A 19,048-nucleotide genomic window follows, 5' to 3' on the forward strand; every position below is an offset into this window, starting at 1 on the left:
ATTTAATTGTCGGAAATGAATAGATTCGTTTTCGATAATTATTGATGAAGTGAAGATCGACATGATTGACTATTATAATTGATTGATTGTAATTTACATAATTGAAATTAGAAGCAAAAACGTTGAGAATGACTCGATAGAAATGTTCACGCACCATTATTGTGATGTAAATGGAGTGTTTTGATTGTGCGGATTTTTTTCTGTGTAAACCACCTTGACTGATGAGCATAATCTCAGTCTATCGACGACAATTCCAAGAGTTCGTTAGTGTCTAGTTCTCGTTGAAGCAATGGATATGTCACTTTGCGTTAACGTTAATCTGATTATCACGTAATAATACGAAACGTCGATTACCCGGAGCGCGTGACTAAATGTCTTTTCATTATTTAAGAGGAAACGCGACAGACAATTGTGGGAAATCGCACAAATTGAAGCTCGTTAACAAATGTAGCTCGCTAAACTGTTGAAAGTATACATGCTTTTGTAGTTGAAATAATCCATAATTTATATTAATATAATAATATAAACTTTTCAAATTGTCAATTTTATATTATTATATTAATATAAAATTGACAATTTGAAAAGTTTAAATTTAAATTTGAGCAGTTGATATAAAATGGAAGCGAACTTTATATTGAAAGAGTTCTGATCCTTGCGAGCCTGACTATCGAACTTTAATAGTATTTGAGCATTTTTAGAACGGCCAACGTATTCAGTGCTCTAAAAATACTAGAGCCAGTCATGAGATACTTTTTCCATTTTTCTTTTCTTTCACAACTCCGTCGGTTCCTTAGCAGCTTCAGTTTCAACATATTTAGCGCGATTTAAACACTGTACTTGGAATATTTCTGATCTAAACTATTTAAATAAAAGACATTTAGACCCTGCCAATGATTCTTGTGCGTTAGATAATACTTTCATTCGCTTTGCCAAGTCATCTAAACTAAATTGTATGAATTTAAAGTAATAAATTATCGTGTCTTCCATGTTAGATCAAGTATTTATATACGTATGTAATACTGTACATATTGCGTAGGATTTGTTCATTTTGAAGTAGGTTTATTCGAATCATTCTTATAATTCGTTTTTATTCTATTGAATTCTTGAACTAACAAGCGGATAGAAAATGTTGTAACGTATAGTTACATTATTTACTTATTTTTTATAGTTACTTTACTTACTTACCTTAGCTGAAGAATGTCAAGTCGCGAATTGCTGTATAATTCAATAAGTTTTATCGATTCAATGGCGACGTCAGCTGTTTTTGGGTCATTCACCAGCGTTGCTTAAAGTGGATATACGTGTCTGGTACACGCAATATTCCGGAAATTTGCACGTATATATACGTATGCTCGAACGAAAACTTTTTGTTCTAAAAGTCGTGTACGTAAAGCTTTCTCATATTGCGTGTCATAAAATTATCACTGCTCATGTTTATTCATCTTGATCGTAGCCAATTACGTCAACTCATTTATTCAAGGTTCGATGTAAATTTCGAAGCCTGGAAATGTAGAAGTTATACGTAATTACTGCACTGCGGAATGTTTAATATCGATTGTAATTAAACATTTTGTATACAGGTATTATACGACTGTGTCAAGGCACGAAGAGAGGTTGAATTACATTGGAGGGCATCAAATTGCAAGCACATAGTCCAAGTGAAAGATGTTTATGAGAATACGTACAGTGGAAACAAATGTTTGCTGGTTGTTATGGAATGGTGAGTCTTCAAGAATTTGTTGTTAAGAAATTCTATTCTATCAATGATAGGGGGTAAGACACGTGTTTAATAAATTTGTAGCATGGAGGGAGGTGAATTGTTTGAGAGAATACAAGATAGGCAAGACGGTGCTTTCACAGAGAGAGGTAAATTGCCATTTGTTACTATAATTTTAAAGCAACAATTATGAAAAACACTTGAATTATTTTATTTGTTTATAGAAGCTGCACAAATAATGTATGAAATTTGTGTTGCTGTGAAACACCTGCATGACATGAATATTGCACATAGGGATCTCAAACCAGAAAATCTATTGTATTCCAAACCTGGTAGGTAAACGCATCAGTTATAAAAATATAAAATATAACACTTAACACTTGCAAATTTAAGATAAGCATTTTTTTCTTCTTATTTTTAGACAGTACTGGGATATTGAAGTTGACTGATTTTGGTTTTGCGAAAGAAACGCATTCGAAAGACATGTTACAAACGCCGTGTTACACACCATACTACGTTGGTAAGTTATACTCAAATTTGATCATGAATTAAAATTTTATAAATTTCATCAGTGTTGTAACAAATTTTTCTGGCGTTTGCAGCTCCTGAAGTTTTGGGACCAGAAAAGTATGATAAAAGCTGTGATATTTGGTCACTCGGAGTTATAATGTATATATTGTATGTAACTGTTATTTTCAAATATTATTGCGAACAATCATGTTTTTATAATACGTTAATACTTTTTAAAATTTCAGATTGTGTGGTTTTCCGCCCTTTTATAGCAACCATGGTTTAGCAATTTCTCCAGGGATGAAAAAGAGAATTCGATTAGGCCAATACGATTTTCCAGCCCCCGAGTGGTCTAACGTGAGCACGGAAGCAAAAAATTTAATCAAGGGTATGTTGTGTACAGATCCAGCTCAAAGATTGCAGATTGACGAAGTTATGCGCAACAAGTGGATCGCTGTAAGAACTCGGTTTTAATTTTATCGATACCTACTATTATAATTATGGATAAATCTGTCTATATCGGTCTTCGTTTCTCACACAGCAATACACGGAAGTACCTCCTACACCTTTGCATACCGGACGCGTTCTCCGAGAAGGTGAAGAACTCTGGCCGGAAGTTCAAGAAGAGATGACACGGTCCTTAGCCACAATGCGCGTAGACTACGATACAGCTAATTTGAAACAATTGGATCACACGAACAATGCGTTGTTAAACAAGCGCAGACGAGCGAAACAGACGAACGCCGTACCGCCTACCGCCAATCCTACGCCGGCGTCCTAGGGAGCGATGATAAGAGCCAGGCAACACTGGCGTGTTTTTCTACGCAGGTGCATAAGGTACAGTGTAATAACCATGAGGATCGTTTTTTGATATGATGTAAAATATGTACGAAAAAGAGAGAACAAGGTCGAGAAAAGAGTTACGCACGTAGACTGAAATGTTATGCACAGAATCCAAGTTCCGAATTAAAAGATCATGACTCTTTTTCTAAGATACCAGCTACGACTGTTGAGTTAAAACTTGGAGGTATCGCTATTTACGGTGCGTTTTTCACTTTTCTTAGTAAAAGTGATAGCACTTTAAACACAAGATGATGCAAGAATAAGTAAGAATTAGATACGAGTAATAAATAATGATGTGTATTGCAACTTATATTTATTGATAAAACGTTATTGAAACGAGAACGTTTTGTCATTAGCAAACGAGTAGTAAATTCATATTGAAAAGAAATAAACATATGAAAAATATTTTTCAATCTTGAATAAAATATTAGACTTCATAATGAAGATTGTTATAAACAGATACATCACTGAGCAGCTATAATAGTTTCTTTACCGCCTATTCACTTGGACAAGTGACATATTCACTTGGTTTGCAAAGTTTAAAAATGTTAATGTATACAGCTATATTTTTAAATTACATAGTAATTTTATTTATCGCCGTTGACGCATACAAAATTCTTTTATTATACAAGTCTCACTAATATGTTCATTAACTTTTATCTTTGTACCGTAACAAATCATACAGAACATAAAAATAATGTTCATTTGAAATATAGTGAAAGAATGTGTAATCTATTTTTAAGTGATATTTTGACTGAGGCTGAATACGTCTTAAGAATCTTTGTAATTGTTGCAAGGTGCTGATTGCTGATATACGTTGCTTTGTTTCCTAGGTACTAAATGAATACCGTCATCTTCTAAAGCGAATGAAACTTATAATAAACAGAGAACATGATACACTATACGAACTAAATGTAATAATTATATTTTTTTAGATAGATTATAAAATAAAAAGGTGAAATGAATTTAGGTAAAAAGAAATGCCTTAATCAATGTGAGGTCAATTTTTAGTTTAGCGTAAGTTCGACTAGCGTAATTATTACGCATTTTAATTAGATTCAGATTTAAACATTTAAATCCAGAGGTGATCAAATCTCATGAATATATCAATGTTTCATCTGAGACGACTGATATGTTGCGAATGTAAATAGTATATTCACAAACTATTTTTAATAAGATAACATATACACACTTGTAACTGAGGTCATGATTATTCATATTACTAGTAATTTCCTATAATGCTTAATAGTCAGAAATAGAATTGTGACTGACGAGTATCGAAAAACTAAATTAAATGATTAATCTTAATTATTTCTACGGATTCACTTACTCGAAATGATTTGTTCGTCAATTAGTTCTGTTTCAACAAAATAGGAGTATGTGGAAACAATCTTATTTCTATCAGAGGCATCATGTGATAGTTCAGCTCTTACTTTACCTTTAATGAGAATAAAAACGCGAATAACTGTTAATTCTAGGCAAAAGTTTAGATGAGGAAATGTAGTAGATTAAAATAAACTATCTAATTTGTCGTACCACAAAAAAACTGTTACATTGTACTTGATAGTATTGAAGTACAATTTAGGATTATTAGAAAGTAAACAAAAGATGAATAAATGTGTTTACTTTTAATTCGAGTTGAACTACAGTATTAAAAGATCCTTTGTAATTGATTTACTCTATTGATTTGCACTGCATTTATAAAACTTGACAATAAATATACAATCTATCTTCAATTCATGCAGAATCAGGTAATTATTTAATTGAAACTATTCATTAATTATATTTTACTGAACGGGTTATTCTTTCATGAATGGGATTATTGTAAAAATTCACTAAATTACAATTAAAAATAATTAAAAAAATATACATAGTACTAGTAACAGTATAAACGTAGTTTAGTTATTATTATTTTCTTATGTCCTACGAAATTTTTGGTATTTTAGAATATATAAATCTAAGTACTCTTTACACAAGATATCAGGTTAATATTTGCTGTACTTCAAGATTCAAGTTTAGTCTTTGAGTTATTATCGAAATTCTTTGTCCGTTTAAAAATAATTGTTGGAAAAATTACAATGACACTATTTCATACAATGATTAAATGTCAAGATTCATTTTTTAAGTATATAAATGTGTATTTACATGTAAAATATAAATAACTTACTTATCTATAACTAAAATAAATCTTACAAACATTTATGACATCTAATCAATTAATTACGCTACCGTATTTCGTACATTATTCAGTAAACATCAGTGCAAGCCATGATTTGATAAGCAAGCTTCTTGTAGCGGTAAAAATATAGCAATTGTAGTTTACCTCCATCTCTGAATAATGTAAGTCTAAAGAATTTCACATGCTAGTTAAAATTTGGACGATGAACAATCTATAAATAAGTACTTTACAAATGTTTTATATTAATATATCACATATTATGAAGAATATAATAAACTTCTTCGTTTACAGTAACTTCCATGTCTATTAAAATATTATGTAGCACGATTACTATAGTATCCAGAAAACATGATAAAAATTTTGCTTGCGACCTTCCAATAGGTGAACTTTTTTGTTAATGAATTTATTTGTTCCTTTCATCCGTATTTATTAAGTATCATCAATAATGACCCCACGGTTATAAATGAAAGCGGGGTGTTTAAATGTAAAGAGTATTTGTTTGGTTTTTTTTTGCAAAAAGAATATAGTATGCATATCATGAACCAGCATACTCGTTAAAACGAATTGAATAGTGTAAGTAGATTAAGTTTCATATTTTATGATATTTAAAAACTAATATACTATTTTTACTTGTGTTTATTGTTTATTTAAAAGCATTTAATTTTTAATGTAACTTACAAAACCAAACACTGTATATTCACCTTCTTTCTATAATGCTCACTCATTGTATACAATGTACAGGAAGATATTTAAAAAAAACATTGACACGTGCATTCGCACTGTAAATTGCAACAAGCTACATTTCAACCTAATAACGTTAAACGTCTGATTCACATGATTTCCGCGATTAAATAAATTCGAAAGTTGTTCTTACAAGTATAAATTCATATCAGCAATATAAAAATAAAATTATGCTAAATTAAAATATTATATTTGAAGTATTATCATTGTTTAAATTTGCTAAGAATTATTGGAATGCAAAGGAATGACAAACTTCGGTCCAAAAGGAGACCTGTACGTTATACCAACGTCTGCATATACTTTGTTTGGCAGTGCAAGATTACATAAATATAATCTGCCATTGTCAACACTATGGGCCAATGGTAATCCTCCAAGTAGACTAAATTTGCTAAGTATACCAGGTGTTCCAGTAGCCGGCGGTTCGATAGCTAAAATAGTCGCTCTGTTACTGTTCGCCCACCTCGCTACAGGCGTAATCATTCTCGGCGAATTCTCGTCGCAGAGTGCAACAAGTACCAAATCCGCTACTGTTGGTAGATTCTTTACTTTAGTCTCTACTTTGTTTCCAGTTAATTTATATAAAGATAACTCTTGCAAGAGGAAAACATCTTCCGAATTTTCTACAAATACTATTGTCTTAACCCCATGACTAGATAATTGCCTAGCACAATTAACGCCCGCAGCACCGGAACGATGAGCTCCGCAGAGTGCGACAACCGTTGGCCATTGATGTGCATTGTTTGGATTAAGTCGACGACTTCCTCCTAGTAGTTGCAGTATTATTTCTGCACCAGCACGACCGAGAAGTTCTACCTGATGATTGAAATAACTTGAAATTCAATTTAAGGGGTACATGCTTCTTCGAGTGTCTACATGATAGTTTTTAACTCTACGTACTCTGCGTTCCCAACTGATACCAAACCGATCGGCTGCTCCTATTAATTGACGATGAAGATTGAGAGTAATGCTAGGAATTACTAAACCGTTATCTGTTACGTATTCTTTTTCGCCCGCGCTAGGTACTATTATTTGTCTAAAAACTGTAGGTTCAGCGACAATAACATTTTCATCATGCCTATATCGTCCACTGGTACCTCTGTTATTCTCCGATTGTCTGACTATATCAGGTTTCAGAGAATTTATTTCCTGCCATACAGCCTGCAAGAAGTATTCATTTTTTAATAATATTATAACGAAAGTAACTTTTTTTTTTAAATAAATGTTCGAAGAATAAACAAACCTCTTTGTCAAATAAAGCCAAATTCTTTTCGAAGTCAAAATCTTGACTCAAGGACTGATCAATTGGAGTACCGAATGTGTGTTCATCTCGTTCCAAAGCTCGTTGCCTATGACTTAATCTCTTTTGCATTGGTTTATTAACAGATTCTACTGTAAAAATATATTAACCATCATATATTTTCATAATTTATTTGATTCCTAACAGAAAAGAAAATGGTTCCATTACTATACCTAATGGAATCTTCCCGTTTGCAGATTGTTCTATGATAAACTGAGAATTCGCGTCTGCTTTTTTGAAATTAGACTGAAGTTGTGAAGATGTGGACTGAACAGAAGATGAAACACTTTCTGAAAAAGACCTGCCAGCTCGTTTGGCAATAGGTCTTTTCACAGTTACCTTATTTTGTGCTTGGTTGTTATCATTGACAATAGATCCTGGATCATTAATTGCTATAAATTCTACGTCCAATATATCCTTTGTACTAAAACAATTAAATGAGGTATTATTTATACGTGTGATTTATATCGATAGAATATAAATAGTACCTTAACACTACAGGTGAAGTATGTGGCACTCCATTACAAAAAGCTCTTGAAAGTGTAACACTATCTTTATTCAAATCAACTATCTGCCCTTGATAAGTTCCAATTTCTTCAATGCACTTTACAGAAACTGTACAACCCACGTACTGCTCAGACATTCTGATTATACACCTATGGATAACAAACTTATTAATAATAAAAATATTCATTAAGGTGATTCATTATAAAGCAGATGATTATTTTAGATAAACAGTCGTTTTAAGAACATTTACTTTTATTGCAATAGACGATATTTTACGAATCAAAAATCAAACGAAACTAATTGGAAAATCGGAAACTACATATACGAACCTACTTATTGCAGATGAAGTTCGGTCCTATTTTCTCTTTTCCCTTACCAATTTTCTAATTTAAAACCGGATAATTGCTTAGATGTTTGAAAATATGAAAAATGTATTATAACGTGTTCATTAACATAAAACGCCGGACTTATTTTCATTCCTACTCTAACCTCACTGATGGTCTGTAAAGGACTTCACCGCTCTTCAACATGCTACGGCTACACGTAACACGAGAAATAGGCACCATGCTTCGATACGTATTTATTTAAAAAATTGTTTAGTTTGAAGGAAAGTGTCCAGAAGTAAGTACGAAAAAAAAGCTGGCAGTTTAATTGAGAACTATTTTTATAAAAATTCATAAACTAATTTTCTAAATATCGTTCTTTTAATTTATTATAAACGTCGGTCAGTTTATAGACATGGTTGAGCCATCTAGCAAGTAAAATGTAGAACTGACAGTAAATATGCGAAGAAGAAAAATAACTGTTGTTCAGTTTTTTAGGATATTTAAGGGTTGAAAATAAATTTTTATTTTTAGAGAATAATCACAATTCAACTATGCTTAAATATTTTCTGTATTTTCAATTCGTGCTTCACGTTACCCCTTTTTGTAGATTCGTACATCTCCTCTTCTTGTATGCCTGAGAGAGGAGAGAGTCATGTAAGTGACCGGACATTTAGAACAGAATATGGAAGTGAAATGGATTTCAAAGGCATTTCATGATTTTGGTTTATATTGATTTATAATAATTTTCCTTATTTTTAATTATTTACAGGCATTTATCAGAATAAAGTATAAAAATATACAAATTATAGGCAACATTCATAGAATGCAGTTATATATTTACATTTTGTCCAAAGTATTTCTTTGGACAAGAGAATTGATTCCGTTTTTGAATTGTATATAAGTATCTCTTCTCCTTAATTTACAATATACTTGAATCAAAATCTCCACACTGCAGATTATTTACTGTATTGTACTTTATCTTTTCTGTTAATTGTGTACTTCCGAACAGAACTGTGGAAAATTGTTTATAATCGTCCACTAATTGAAATAGTGCCTCATTTATATCTGAACTCCTCAAATCACTCTCTATCGTATTATACATTCTGTTTACATTTTCTTCAGGAATAGGCAACTGTTCCAGAACTGCCAGTTCTTCCTTTAATATTGCGTTTAGGATAGTAGCCTATAATGCCAATACAAAATTAAATTTAATTAAGATTTACATTAAAAATTATATTTGCATACGTACTCTTTTTGCTCTTTGCTGCAAGTTTTCTAGCCTCTGCTTTATGCTCTCAAATTCTGTATCATCATATTGTATCCTTTGACATTTATCCTCTTCCAACAGAACATTTCTCGGAATAGCTATGTACTTATTTACCGTATTCTAAAGAAAATGATAATTCTCCTCTTACATAAAAGCACGTATTGTCTTAGTTGATTTCGAAATTAATATAATTACCTCAATGCTTTTTAAATGTGGCTGTGCTCCTTTACGGAAAGCTTTTGTTAAATGTTTCTGATTCGATCGAAGTATCTCTCTTTTTTCCGAATTTAATTTGAATAACTTTTCAATTGCCGCATGCAACTTCTCAATCATACTCTGAATGCTTTCACCCACCATATTTTCCACTAAAAAATTCAGGAAAATATTTATATAGCTTCTACTATAATAAATTGAGTCGTTTAATTTTTATTTTATTAGAAGCATTAAGAATACACAATATACACGAATAAAATTTTAAAGTTAATAAGATCGGAAGATTTATCTTTTATCTTCATTTATATATTTATTTTCATTCAGTTCATTGAATTATTCGAATAAAACATATTCACGAGGAATTGAAAGAAAATGTAATTGGAATTCGATAAATTGCTGTTGCTTCAAGGACAATTATTTTTATTTGTTTGCTCTTTCGATTCATAGCATGAGAGGAGAAAAGAGAAGCGACGAGAGGAAGAAAAAGAATTGAAGCGTTAGTCTTTGTGATCAACTTCGTCCGTTGGGGCCGGTGAAAGTATTCCAAGCAATGGACGAGTGTGACTCTAGTCATGAATCGAATCTACATGATACTAGAGTGCACCCGTCCAACGATAGGAACATCGGTGTTGCCCCAGAAAAACGAACGAAAAGTCGTAAAATCTGAAAAGCATTCTAATCGAACTGAAATCGGCGGCGCCTTACAAGTAGCATACACGGCTCTTGAATGAAAGCCAAACAGCTGCATTTCATATTCTTCCTGTTTCCGTTTCTGCAACTCCGAAGATGCCATCATGTAAAAATAATTCCGAATACGCGCACGTTAACTCGTCCGATTATCCGATGAAATCACTTAAAAATAGTCGTACTTTTTCGAAGTAATCTCGCTCCCTTCTGATGATCACACCTTGACGTCCGTTGACAAATGAACATGGCGTCTTTCTGCTTGCGTGCGATAGCGTCCTTTGTCCCTTCGCGTTCGCCAAGGCATCCGGATTTCTGTACCAGGATCTCGAACCGTTCCGAAAGCAGCCAATCAGGCGCGACGGTCTGCCAACGGAGATTCGCTGGCTCGGTTACAACAGAAATTTCTCACAATCATTTTTAATTTGAAGCTTCTCGTTTACATTAAAGTAAGCACTGACGTTCGTCTTAAAAATATTCTCTCATTGCAAACAAGTGACGCGTCTATTTTTATATAAAAGTGTCTTATTTCGCTGGATATACATTTTTTCTATGACAGGTTTGAAGTAGCGTCACGAGATGGCTGTGTTAGGTACTTTGCGAAAAGTTTCGCGGTCGGTTACTTCGCAGACTGTATGTACGAAACAAATGATATTGTTTCGTTAAATCTACTTGTTCTTCATAATACAAATCTCTGTATAAAAATTATGAAATAATCTTATACTTGTATTTCCACAAGGAGATAATCGTGTATGGATTCTTTGTTTGTATTATCAGGGGAAAGGAAACGAAACGTGTTAGGTAAGCTTCTGTTCAGACAGCACACATATAAAATTCAAATACTTCTTTACTCGCGTTATCAGAAATTTAAAATTCAAATATTTTTTATCTTCTACTTTAAGGAAGCTCCTGCACGAGCTAGAATACAAAAATAAATGTAGTTCTCGTTGCGTAGAAAAAGTTAATAAGCACTCGTTCCTAAAGTATAAGACAGATAAATGATACATGATAAATGCAAATATTGATTATTTTTATGAAGTATAACCGATACATAAATACGTGTATACTTATAATTATAATTAAACTTATGATGAAATGCCTAGATACATGCTATAGGTATGTATTTTGCTTCTTGAATGACGTCATCGCAACCTTTTGTGAAAGAATGACTCATGGGCTGATAAGTCGTCACATTACGTTATTGCGAACTATTTTTATATTTCATTCTCATGATCTTCGTATTAGTCTTTTCCTAGAATTTCCAAGTTCAGAATATTTCTATTAAGCAGTGCCATTAAGTTCAGTACAATGACAAATTGTAAATATGTGTGGTTCCAAATGATGAATGAGCATCTTTATTTACATCTTATTTTAATCGGAAGTATCGACGTACAGCCTCGAGCACCTTTTTTCATTTGCATAAAGAAAAAAAAGGTATGCAGAGAAGTGAACGCTCTTTGCCATTCGTCTTATGCACAATGACAAAGTGAATGGATGAATCGAGAGAGGCAAGCGCTTGACGAAAGTAATGTGCAAATACATGCTCCTCACGCGCGCAGAGCCTATACTTTATGCGTTCAGTACCCTGTACACATATAAATTCGATATTCGATACGTATTCTTGCTTTTATCCGCCTGTTAGTTTTGATTTACGTGTAGTCGCGATTCCCTATAAAATATCCGTATGCTTCCTGTTCTTTGCATATAATTCTTTCCATCTAAGCTGTTCATTACTATTAGTACAATAAATTCGGAGTGAGAGATCAAAGCATTATAAAATGAACACTAAAGTTAGTATTCTCGTATTCTACAAATAAATATTTATTTGGAATTCATTTATCTTTCTCAATGCAGTGAGCAGAAAATATTCGAATGAACAATTCATAAGGAATGGTATTCTCGTTTCAAGCGAACGGGCAGTAGATGAGGGAAGTAAAGGAAATGATTTCATTAACACGTCTGTACGAATTCGCGCGGCATTGCGCCATTGAATACACGCTCCCTTTCGTATAGGCGCGCGCTTCCACAAAGCCGTCGGTGCACTGACACAATTGAACATCGGTCGCGTGTGGGTGTGAACGTGCAGGAGATGAGGCGCGTGTCGAGTTCATACGGCGATCGACGCGCAACCGGCTTGCGCAGGTCCCCGTAAAAAGCCGGGGGCTCGATTCCGCCGCCGTTCTTCGGATACCACGCGCGTTCGTTCTCTCAGTTCGTATTCGGTATCCACCTCGTATCGGTGGATACGTTCGGTTCTTAATTCGGTTGGAACGACCTTCCTGAATTTGCGGAGCATCGAGACGTGTCCGAGCTGCAGGGAAGAAAAAGTTTCGAAACGACGAACATTGTGCTGATTGTGCCAATTGTTGACAGTGCTTCCGAAACAAAGACGAGACAACATGCTGCCTCTACGATTTCTTGGTCTACTCGTGTGCCTTCTTGCGGCTCAGGGTGAGTTTATTTTTTAATTCTAATTTCCCCGAAATCCTGAGGAATACATCGATCGATCTTGTTTGAATATACAGAAACGTATGACTCGAGTTGATCGGTGCGTCGTCGATGCTTCATTAAATTTATTTACAACCGTTCGTGGGATAGACGTACATTCGACAGTTACTCAAAGATTCGATCAAGTCAATTAAATTTAGATTTAACGTTTGCGGTCAGAGTATGCGCGTAGCGTGGGTGACGATGAGAAGCGTGTTAGGAAACTTTAAAGTCGCAGACTTCGAATCCAGTCGCATGATAATTTCGCATGCATCACGGATAACTAACAGTTACCTCACCGTGCAAGCCGTATAAGCAATTGCAACAATAGTAGTTACCATTGCGGGTTAGCACTGGCGAGCATCGAGTCAGCGTAATCGTTCGCCTGCGGAAGGAACAATTACTGTGTCTTAAAAAAACTTAATTACTCTTCCTCGTGAGCCAGTTTAGCGGCACAAACACACCCTCGGCTCGATAAATTTATTATTAGATGCACTTTCGCTATTGCATCGCTAAGGACATCGAATTATTTCAATATTTGCTCCAATTCACTCAAGCGTACGTTTGCATAATACTTTAATCCAATAATTGAATATAACGCGGCACGCGATGTTGGACAATCACAGTCTAATTTTGTCCATACGTTGCTCGCTGCACTTCAATTTAATGTATCGAAGCGAAATTGGTTGGGGTGAAAGAAGTATTCAATCTGTTATGTCTACGATTACTTTCAATACAATGTAGAATATATTTGCAGTAGGATAATAATCGTGATTACGCGTATTGAAAAAATAGTAGTTTCCACGAATTCCAGCAACAAGTATCCTATTTATAAATCATAGTGCACTGCGATAAGTGTTTAAAATGAATGCTTAGATCAAAGTGTACAAATCTGAAGACCTTTACGATACAATAGAATTATCATGTAGGTACGTTAACCGCGTACGATGTCAGATTGCAAATTTTTCAAGTATTAATAATAGGATGTTTTCTGTTTTACATGTACAATAGAGCGTTGAATCCCAGTGCATGCAACGTCTGACGAGCTCCGAACTTTTTCACTTAATAAGGAGGAGACTCCATGCCGGGGGTAGCAAAATATTGGTATTCGTATCGGTTAACGAACCAACATTCAGAGGAGTTTTTGAACGGTACGCGGGGTCAATCGAGGTACATAAATCGTCGTCTCGATAAATAGCTACGGCGTGTTTCACTCTTTCAAGTGTCTGGGACTTGTAACGTTGAATTATCCCTCGATTCCAGTGCTAGGCTTGGCAGCAACGTTAGTTAATTGTTTCATTAACATTCCCTGTATACACTACATTCCTGTGCATATTCGAGAGCTGCGTTTAACGCTCGATTGGTATGCATTTATTTACGCGTAGTACGCGCGAGAAATCGAGTTTAACCGCCGAGACAGTATAGCTCACTTCGCGATTCCAAAGTACCGAATGCCATTCGTCGAGCAATGAAGTCGAGATTTGTTCAATTGTGAAACATTTACAATTGATTCTAATCATTTCATATATTCACTGTGTTTATTCTTTTAATACATATTCTATTTATTAACTAAAAGAGATTTTATGGTACTCGTTTAAATGAACCTTTGATCATCATTGTCGTAATTAGACATTGCTGTGCATAAGTCTACGAAATCCATCGGCGGGGAGGTCCGTTTCTTACGCGTACTGGTCCAGCTGTTGGCAAATTCCATTGAGAAAAGTATGCGAGCGAAGCACTATATCTCGCGAAGCAGCCTCTCCCGGTTCACAAAGAACCGGTGGCAGTAGTCGGCGGAGAGGCTGCTGTGAATGGTCCGAAAAATAAGATAAACGAAAGTAACATGGGGGGTAAGTGGAAGGGATCGCCAGGTGAACAGAAGTTTTCAGGTAGGAGAATGACCGGGGGCAGATGGTTCGTGGGATGGAGCAGCAGCCCTGTGTCCAGCATGGCACTCACAGATTTTCGGTAACTCGCTCTTTTGGAACGATGCTTCGCCGGCGTCCCGTAGGATGTTCTATTTTTTCCTTAATAATAGGAGCGGCTTCTTCTTATCCTTAATGCTGGGCCAAGACCCAACTCGTTTCGTACGTGACGCATAGGTCCTAACGGAACGCGAACCGCTCTATAGTATACAAGCCTCAAGCTATGCGAACGTACGAGCTATAAAATTTACTATAATAACGTATATATGGCTTACATTATCAGATTAATGAGCAAATTACTGTAATGACGTGTTTCCTCTTTTAGGTTTTTTTATGCAACTTATCGAAGTACTCATACGTGTAGGTACCTCGTGGATTTCCTTTTTCGATGAAATCGTAGCTCAATAATCTTCGAGATAAGCCGCGATAATGTCTGGTACATAGTATTAAAGCGTCGTAGTTTTATGTGTACAAGCTTGTCGGGAAATCGGGTAGCGACAGTGTTTAAGATTTTCCCTTTTATCGCGAGTCAGGAATCGGAGCAGCAACAGTTGGGAATCCAATAAACGCGTGCAGTGAAGCACGCGTACACGTAGCGGCGATCGTGTTGGATAGTGACCAACATTATCGCGAAGAATAGAGTATCAGTACAGTCCAGTAGCTTTTGCCGCGGTAAAATTAGTCATCCGTATAGTTTGTGTTTATGCGTGACCGTGTGCTAATACGCTGATTATAATGCAGCCGTTCTACATATTTCTTGCTCGTTCCTACCATATTACTCGAACCAGTTTTTTCGTCTTTTTATACTTGGTGAATGCTTAGAACAGGCAAAAAGAGAACATTTGTTTCCGCGCTAGCTATAAAATATATACGTATGTATCGTACGGTAGTCGCGTTGCGCAATCTTCAAGTCGCTGCAAGGACCATCGCCCCTCTCAATTCCTTTCTTCTTAGCGTGACAGAATCGAAAGCGTAGAATTAATGCAAATCTTATGAAGTGACGCGATACGACTACCCGATGAAGTCTCTCTGTTCTTCCTGATTCCGACGAGCCTGTTTCGTAATTCTTAAATTCCAGCCCGTGTACCCGGCTAGGAAAATAATTTCGTAATTCGGTGAGAGAACCGGAGTTAGAGTTTATTCGTTTAGAAACGTGACTGCGTAGGGCAAGAATGTTCAAGTCTTCCGTTGTGTATGCACACGGGTCAAAACGAAATACGATGTTATATATAATATATCGAACGATCGTGTAAATTCCGTAAATCGTACAATGCATAAATAGTAGAGACGACTTAATCGCGTGGTTTAAATACGCGATCATCGGAAATTAACGAGGTCGGTAACGTGTGTGTGTAAGTAGCACACGCACACTTATCAAAGATTACGTCACGTACATCCCGGTTTAGCCGAGTAATTAACTAATTGAGCCTCATTGGGCCGATGGGGTGGGAGAGAGGTGTCACGCAGAGGAGAGGTCAACCCGCATGAGAAAACAGTTTTCGGCCGACCACCTTTTGAGGAAACTATCCACCGGAGTTTCTCAGAATTTCCCAAAGAAAACTCGGCTAGGAAGACGCAGAAGAAATTGTATTAATCGGTATACCTGCATCGCCCACTCGCAACAGAGAGAAACGCGATACCTTGACGCCAGATTGTCGTACCTTTTTCCACGGAAAAAGGTTCCGTGATTTCAGCTGGTAGATCGAAACGCGGACACGTTCCGAGCGAGGAATTTTTTTTACCTACAACGCGCCCCCACGCGAACTTGGCTCTATCTTTTCATCAAACATGTCTTCTTTAATGCATCCTTCGGTTGTTAGAGTTTTCCGGTACGATGATCAGACACAGATATTGAATCGTGAATGCCAGAATTACGTATTCAAGGTCTCGTTGTTTTTAATGGTTGAAATTAAATCTGTTATATATTCGACGTTGCGCAACAAAATCATCGGAAACGGCAGACTTCCGTATAAGGCATCGCCATGGTTTCCCCAGCTCGTGGACAGAGTCACGATAACGCCATTCTTCTGTTACATATTTACAGAAGAATCTTATCTGACAGCTCGTTAAACGCGCTCTTATATGCGTCGAGGTTCAGCGGCAAAATTAGCGAATGATTAATCGGTGATTACTGCTTTGAGACGAAGATACTCTGTATTCCGAAAGAGGAAGTGATGTCTATAGTGCAACGATATTATTAAAAGACAGCTTGAAGGCAAGGCAAATTATGCAACGCTGACGGCTACTGCATTAAAGAGTATTCCTGTTTCGACACCAGATAACTAGAGCCTCGTTTTATTGGTTGTCCTTGACTTACTGTTACTCGAAAACAGAAACCAGATAATCGATCTTACGACATTTACGCTATTGTCGTGCATTGAATTTTTTCTTAACATGTTTTTTCCACGAAAGTGTCTTTTCTCTTTTCGGTTATCGCGAACTGTTCAATTTCCATTGTAATCGCTGCAACCGAGAACCGACAATGAATCACTGGTCGTGTAAATTCCGTAGAAACGTGGTTATTTGAAACGTTCCACGTTGACGGATGTCGATGATCTCGCGGTTATTTCCGAACAGAAGCGTAGCATAGCTCAAGACACGATTTCGGTGTTCCCAATTCGAATTTAGGCCGTGCGCTGGTGGATCCGTAGGTCTCGTAATTCTTCGGCTCGATCCGAGATCTAGAAGCAGGGCCTTCTTGATCCTTGCTCGCTTTATTTATCGTCGAATACTTCGTCTACGCTCGTACTGCCTCGCACATACGAACTTGCATTCAGAATCTCCGTCTGTAGTGAAATTATATTTAATACTGTTAAAATGTCATACGCACACATTTGATCTAATTAACAAAATCATATTCTAACAGTATTCCGTTTCGAGTTAAAAGCTTGTTTTCTGTCTGACGACGATTTCAATTATTACCAGACCACTTGTACATGAAATTTCATGATAACATGAATCGGGGGAAATTAACAAAGGCCTTTTGAGGCAGGTTGCGAGGAAACAAAGGCGAGCGCACACAGGCAATCGTATTTATTATCATTTCTAAGCAGCTTTGTTGAAACTGTAAAGAAGATGTGATCAAGGTCCATTAACATCCTCTATCCAACTGTTATCCTGGAATTTTAATAGGTTCCTGTTGAAAAGTCCGACCCTACAGGGGATTTACGAGCATCAGTTTATTTGTAAGTAACTGAGGAACAGAGAGGGAGACGGGTGTTCGATAAACGCGATCAAGATTGTGCAAATAAACCATAGTGCATAACAGCGTTCGCCAATGACGTCGCCGCAGAATTACATAAGAATAGTTATATTTCCGTAGAAATGTTTTGACACTACGGAGATACGTTCTTTATAGTTTTTCGACGTAAATTACCAAAAAACTGATTTTACCGCACTTTTTGTATGTTATCTTAACCCTAATTCATTATTTATGTAACTAAATAGCCGAGGATTTCTATCCCGATTCTACTTTTAGTTAAAAACGATTCAGTGAACCGTCCACGTTCGTACTGAACCCATCTGTACCGAATGAACGCCTACGATAATTTTGATTTCTAGTAATCCGACTCCATTAATAAACCGCCCACCAGACTCCATCGGGTTTAGGGCACGGAACCTTATCTCGACGGTTTCGGGTATTTTTAGTCGCCATACTTTCGTTCATGCGTGCCGTTTCAGCCATCGACGTGGGTTTTACGCGTGCTGCACATATGTGAACGACTCCCTCAATCCTCTCTCTCGCATTTTCATCGCCTATTTCGTTTTAGAGCAACGATACACACGTGTACTTGAGCGAACATAATATCTTATAAATAGGGATTAGCTAATGGTATGCGAAACAGTGATGCAGGTTTTATTTTAGTTGTCCGGCCGCGTTCACGATACAGTACTTACCCTCTGTTATCCGATTTCATGTTTCGATGTATACTGCGACGCAACAATGATAGAACATGAAACGCGTCGCGCTACTATACAATACTATCCATCAACGTTGACTGGCAGTCGTTTTTTAAGAACAATCGTTTGATCCTAACGTTGCTGGAAGGACGCGCTCATCGGTCCAAATGACTACGGACTGGTTTTGCACAGGAACAGGAAGCGAAAGTTGTCCAAATATTTTTCCCCGTTGATTTATATGACCGGCTATACGTAGTTCGTAGTAACGAAATGAGTCACTAACTTGTGAAACGTATTTCAGACGGGTAGGATGATTTGTTACGTGAAGTCCATCTTGATTCTGGTGTGGCACAGTTTTTCATGGGAGGCATGAACGTTAAGTATATTATTTACAGAACGATTTTAAAGATAGTGTTCAGAGTACTGAGAACTAGAGAAGATAATGTCTCATG

At 36.1% G+C, this 19,048-nt stretch overlaps 4 protein-coding genes and 1 long non-coding RNA gene across 12 annotated transcripts in view; 2 read left to right on the plus strand and 3 right to left on the minus strand.

Moving 5' to 3' along the window:
- Positions 1 to 1,566, minus strand: part of LOC113464380 (uncharacterized) — a 3,324-nt gene extending 1,758 nt beyond the window's left edge. The window contains exon 1 of the long non-coding RNA XR_003389224.1: positions 1,186 to 1,566. This is a non-coding gene — a long non-coding RNA (uncharacterized LOC113464380). The remainder of the gene's footprint in view (positions 1 to 1,185) is intronic.
- LOC108625221 (MAP kinase-activated protein kinase 2) overlaps positions 1 to 4,810 on the plus strand; it is a 16,316-nt gene extending 11,506 nt beyond the window's left edge. For all 3 annotated transcript variants that reach the window (XM_018025033.2, XM_026813777.1, XM_026813778.1), the window contains 7 exons: positions 1,581 to 1,720; positions 1,802 to 1,866; positions 1,942 to 2,049; positions 2,139 to 2,237; positions 2,320 to 2,395; positions 2,473 to 2,683; positions 2,769 to 4,810. In XM_018025033.2, the coding sequence (XP_017880522.1) occupies positions 1,581 to 1,720; positions 1,802 to 1,866; positions 1,942 to 2,049; positions 2,139 to 2,237; positions 2,320 to 2,395; positions 2,473 to 2,683; positions 2,769 to 3,008 (939 nt within the window). In that variant the 3' untranslated portion in view covers positions 3,009 to 4,810. The remainder of the gene's footprint in view (positions 1 to 1,580; positions 1,721 to 1,801; positions 1,867 to 1,941; positions 2,050 to 2,138; positions 2,238 to 2,319; positions 2,396 to 2,472; positions 2,684 to 2,768) is intronic.
- Positions 4,811 to 5,217: 407 nt separating this feature from the next.
- On the minus strand, positions 5,218 to 8,525 carry Edc3 (enhancer of mRNA-decapping protein 3). Of its 3 annotated transcripts, XM_018025037.2 has the most exons (7): positions 8,124 to 8,525; positions 7,776 to 7,943; positions 7,627 to 7,711; positions 7,461 to 7,554; positions 7,231 to 7,379; positions 6,888 to 7,148; positions 5,218 to 6,803 (listed from the first exon to the last, which is right to left on the minus strand). In XM_018025037.2, the coding sequence occupies exons 2-7, from the start codon at positions 7,928 to 7,930 to the stop codon at positions 6,210 to 6,212; spliced, it is 1,338 nt and encodes a 445-aa protein (XP_017880526.1). In that variant the 5' UTR covers positions 7,931 to 7,943; positions 8,124 to 8,525; the 3' UTR covers positions 5,218 to 6,209. The 3 variants fall into 3 exon arrangements, with proteins under 3 accessions (XP_017880526.1, XP_017880525.1, XP_017880523.1); XM_018025036.2 differs by having other exon boundaries at positions 7,231 to 7,376; positions 7,461 to 7,711; XM_018025034.2 differs by having other exon boundaries at positions 7,461 to 7,711.
- Positions 8,526 to 8,667: 142 nt separating this feature from the next.
- On the minus strand, positions 8,668 to 10,575 carry LOC108625223 (protein MIS12 homolog). 4 transcript variants are annotated; one of them, XR_003389223.1, is made up of 5 exons: positions 10,306 to 10,547; positions 9,583 to 9,752; positions 9,370 to 9,507; positions 8,962 to 9,303; positions 8,668 to 8,754 (listed from the first exon to the last, which is right to left on the minus strand). XR_003389223.1 is itself a non-coding variant. In XM_018025039.2 (5 exons), the coding sequence occupies exons 2-5, from the start codon at positions 10,351 to 10,353 to the stop codon at positions 9,040 to 9,042; spliced, it is 609 nt and encodes a 202-aa protein (XP_017880528.1). In that variant the 5' UTR covers positions 10,354 to 10,372; positions 10,470 to 10,535; the 3' UTR covers positions 8,671 to 9,039. The 4 variants fall into 4 exon arrangements, 3 of the variants coding, with proteins under 3 accessions (XP_017880528.1, XP_026669580.1, XP_017880527.1); XM_018025039.2 differs by having other exon boundaries at positions 8,671 to 9,303; positions 10,317 to 10,372; positions 10,470 to 10,535; XM_026813779.1 differs by having other exon boundaries at positions 8,671 to 9,303; positions 10,470 to 10,575.
- A 1,880-nt stretch (positions 10,576 to 12,455) lies between these two features.
- Positions 12,456 to 19,048, plus strand: part of LOC108625204 (neurotrimin) — a 44,485-nt gene continuing 37,892 nt past the window's right edge. The window contains exon 1 of the mRNA XM_018025003.2: positions 12,456 to 12,735. Coding sequence (XP_017880492.1) covers positions 12,684 to 12,735 — 52 coding nt within the window. The 5' untranslated portion in view covers positions 12,456 to 12,683. The remainder of the gene's footprint in view (positions 12,736 to 19,048) is intronic.

This window comes from Ceratina calcarata, unplaced genomic scaffold (genome assembly GCF_001652005.2).
Source record: "Ceratina calcarata isolate Rehan_Ccalc_2016 unplaced genomic scaffold, ASM165200v1 scaffold35.2, whole genome shotgun sequence".
In the NCBI taxonomy this organism is placed as follows: Eukaryota; Metazoa; Arthropoda; class Insecta; order Hymenoptera; family Apidae; genus Ceratina; species Ceratina calcarata.

Coding starts and splice junctions, on each gene's coding strand:
- Edc3 (XM_018025034.2), bottom strand. CDS start 7,930: ATGTCTGAGCAGTACGTGGGTTGTACAGTTTCTGTAAAGTGCATTGAA. Junction 7,712..7,775: donor ACTTCACCTGTAGTGTTAAG/GTACTATTTATA, acceptor TAATTGTTTTAG/TACAAAGGATATATTGGACG. Junction 7,149..7,230: donor TGGCTTTATTTGACAAAGAG/GTTTGTTTATTC, acceptor TACTTCTTGCAG/GCTGTATGGCAGGAAATAAA.
- LOC108625223 (XM_018025038.2), bottom strand. CDS start 10,396: ATGATGGCATCTTCGGAGTTGCAGAAACGGAAACAGGAAGAATATGAA. Junction 9,508..9,582: donor CACATTTAAAAAGCATTGAG/GTAATTATATTA, acceptor CATTTTCTTTAG/AATACGGTAAATAAGTACAT. Junction 9,304..9,369: donor TGCAGCAAAGAGCAAAAAGA/GTACGTATGCAA, acceptor TTGGCATTATAG/GCTACTATCCTAAACGCAAT.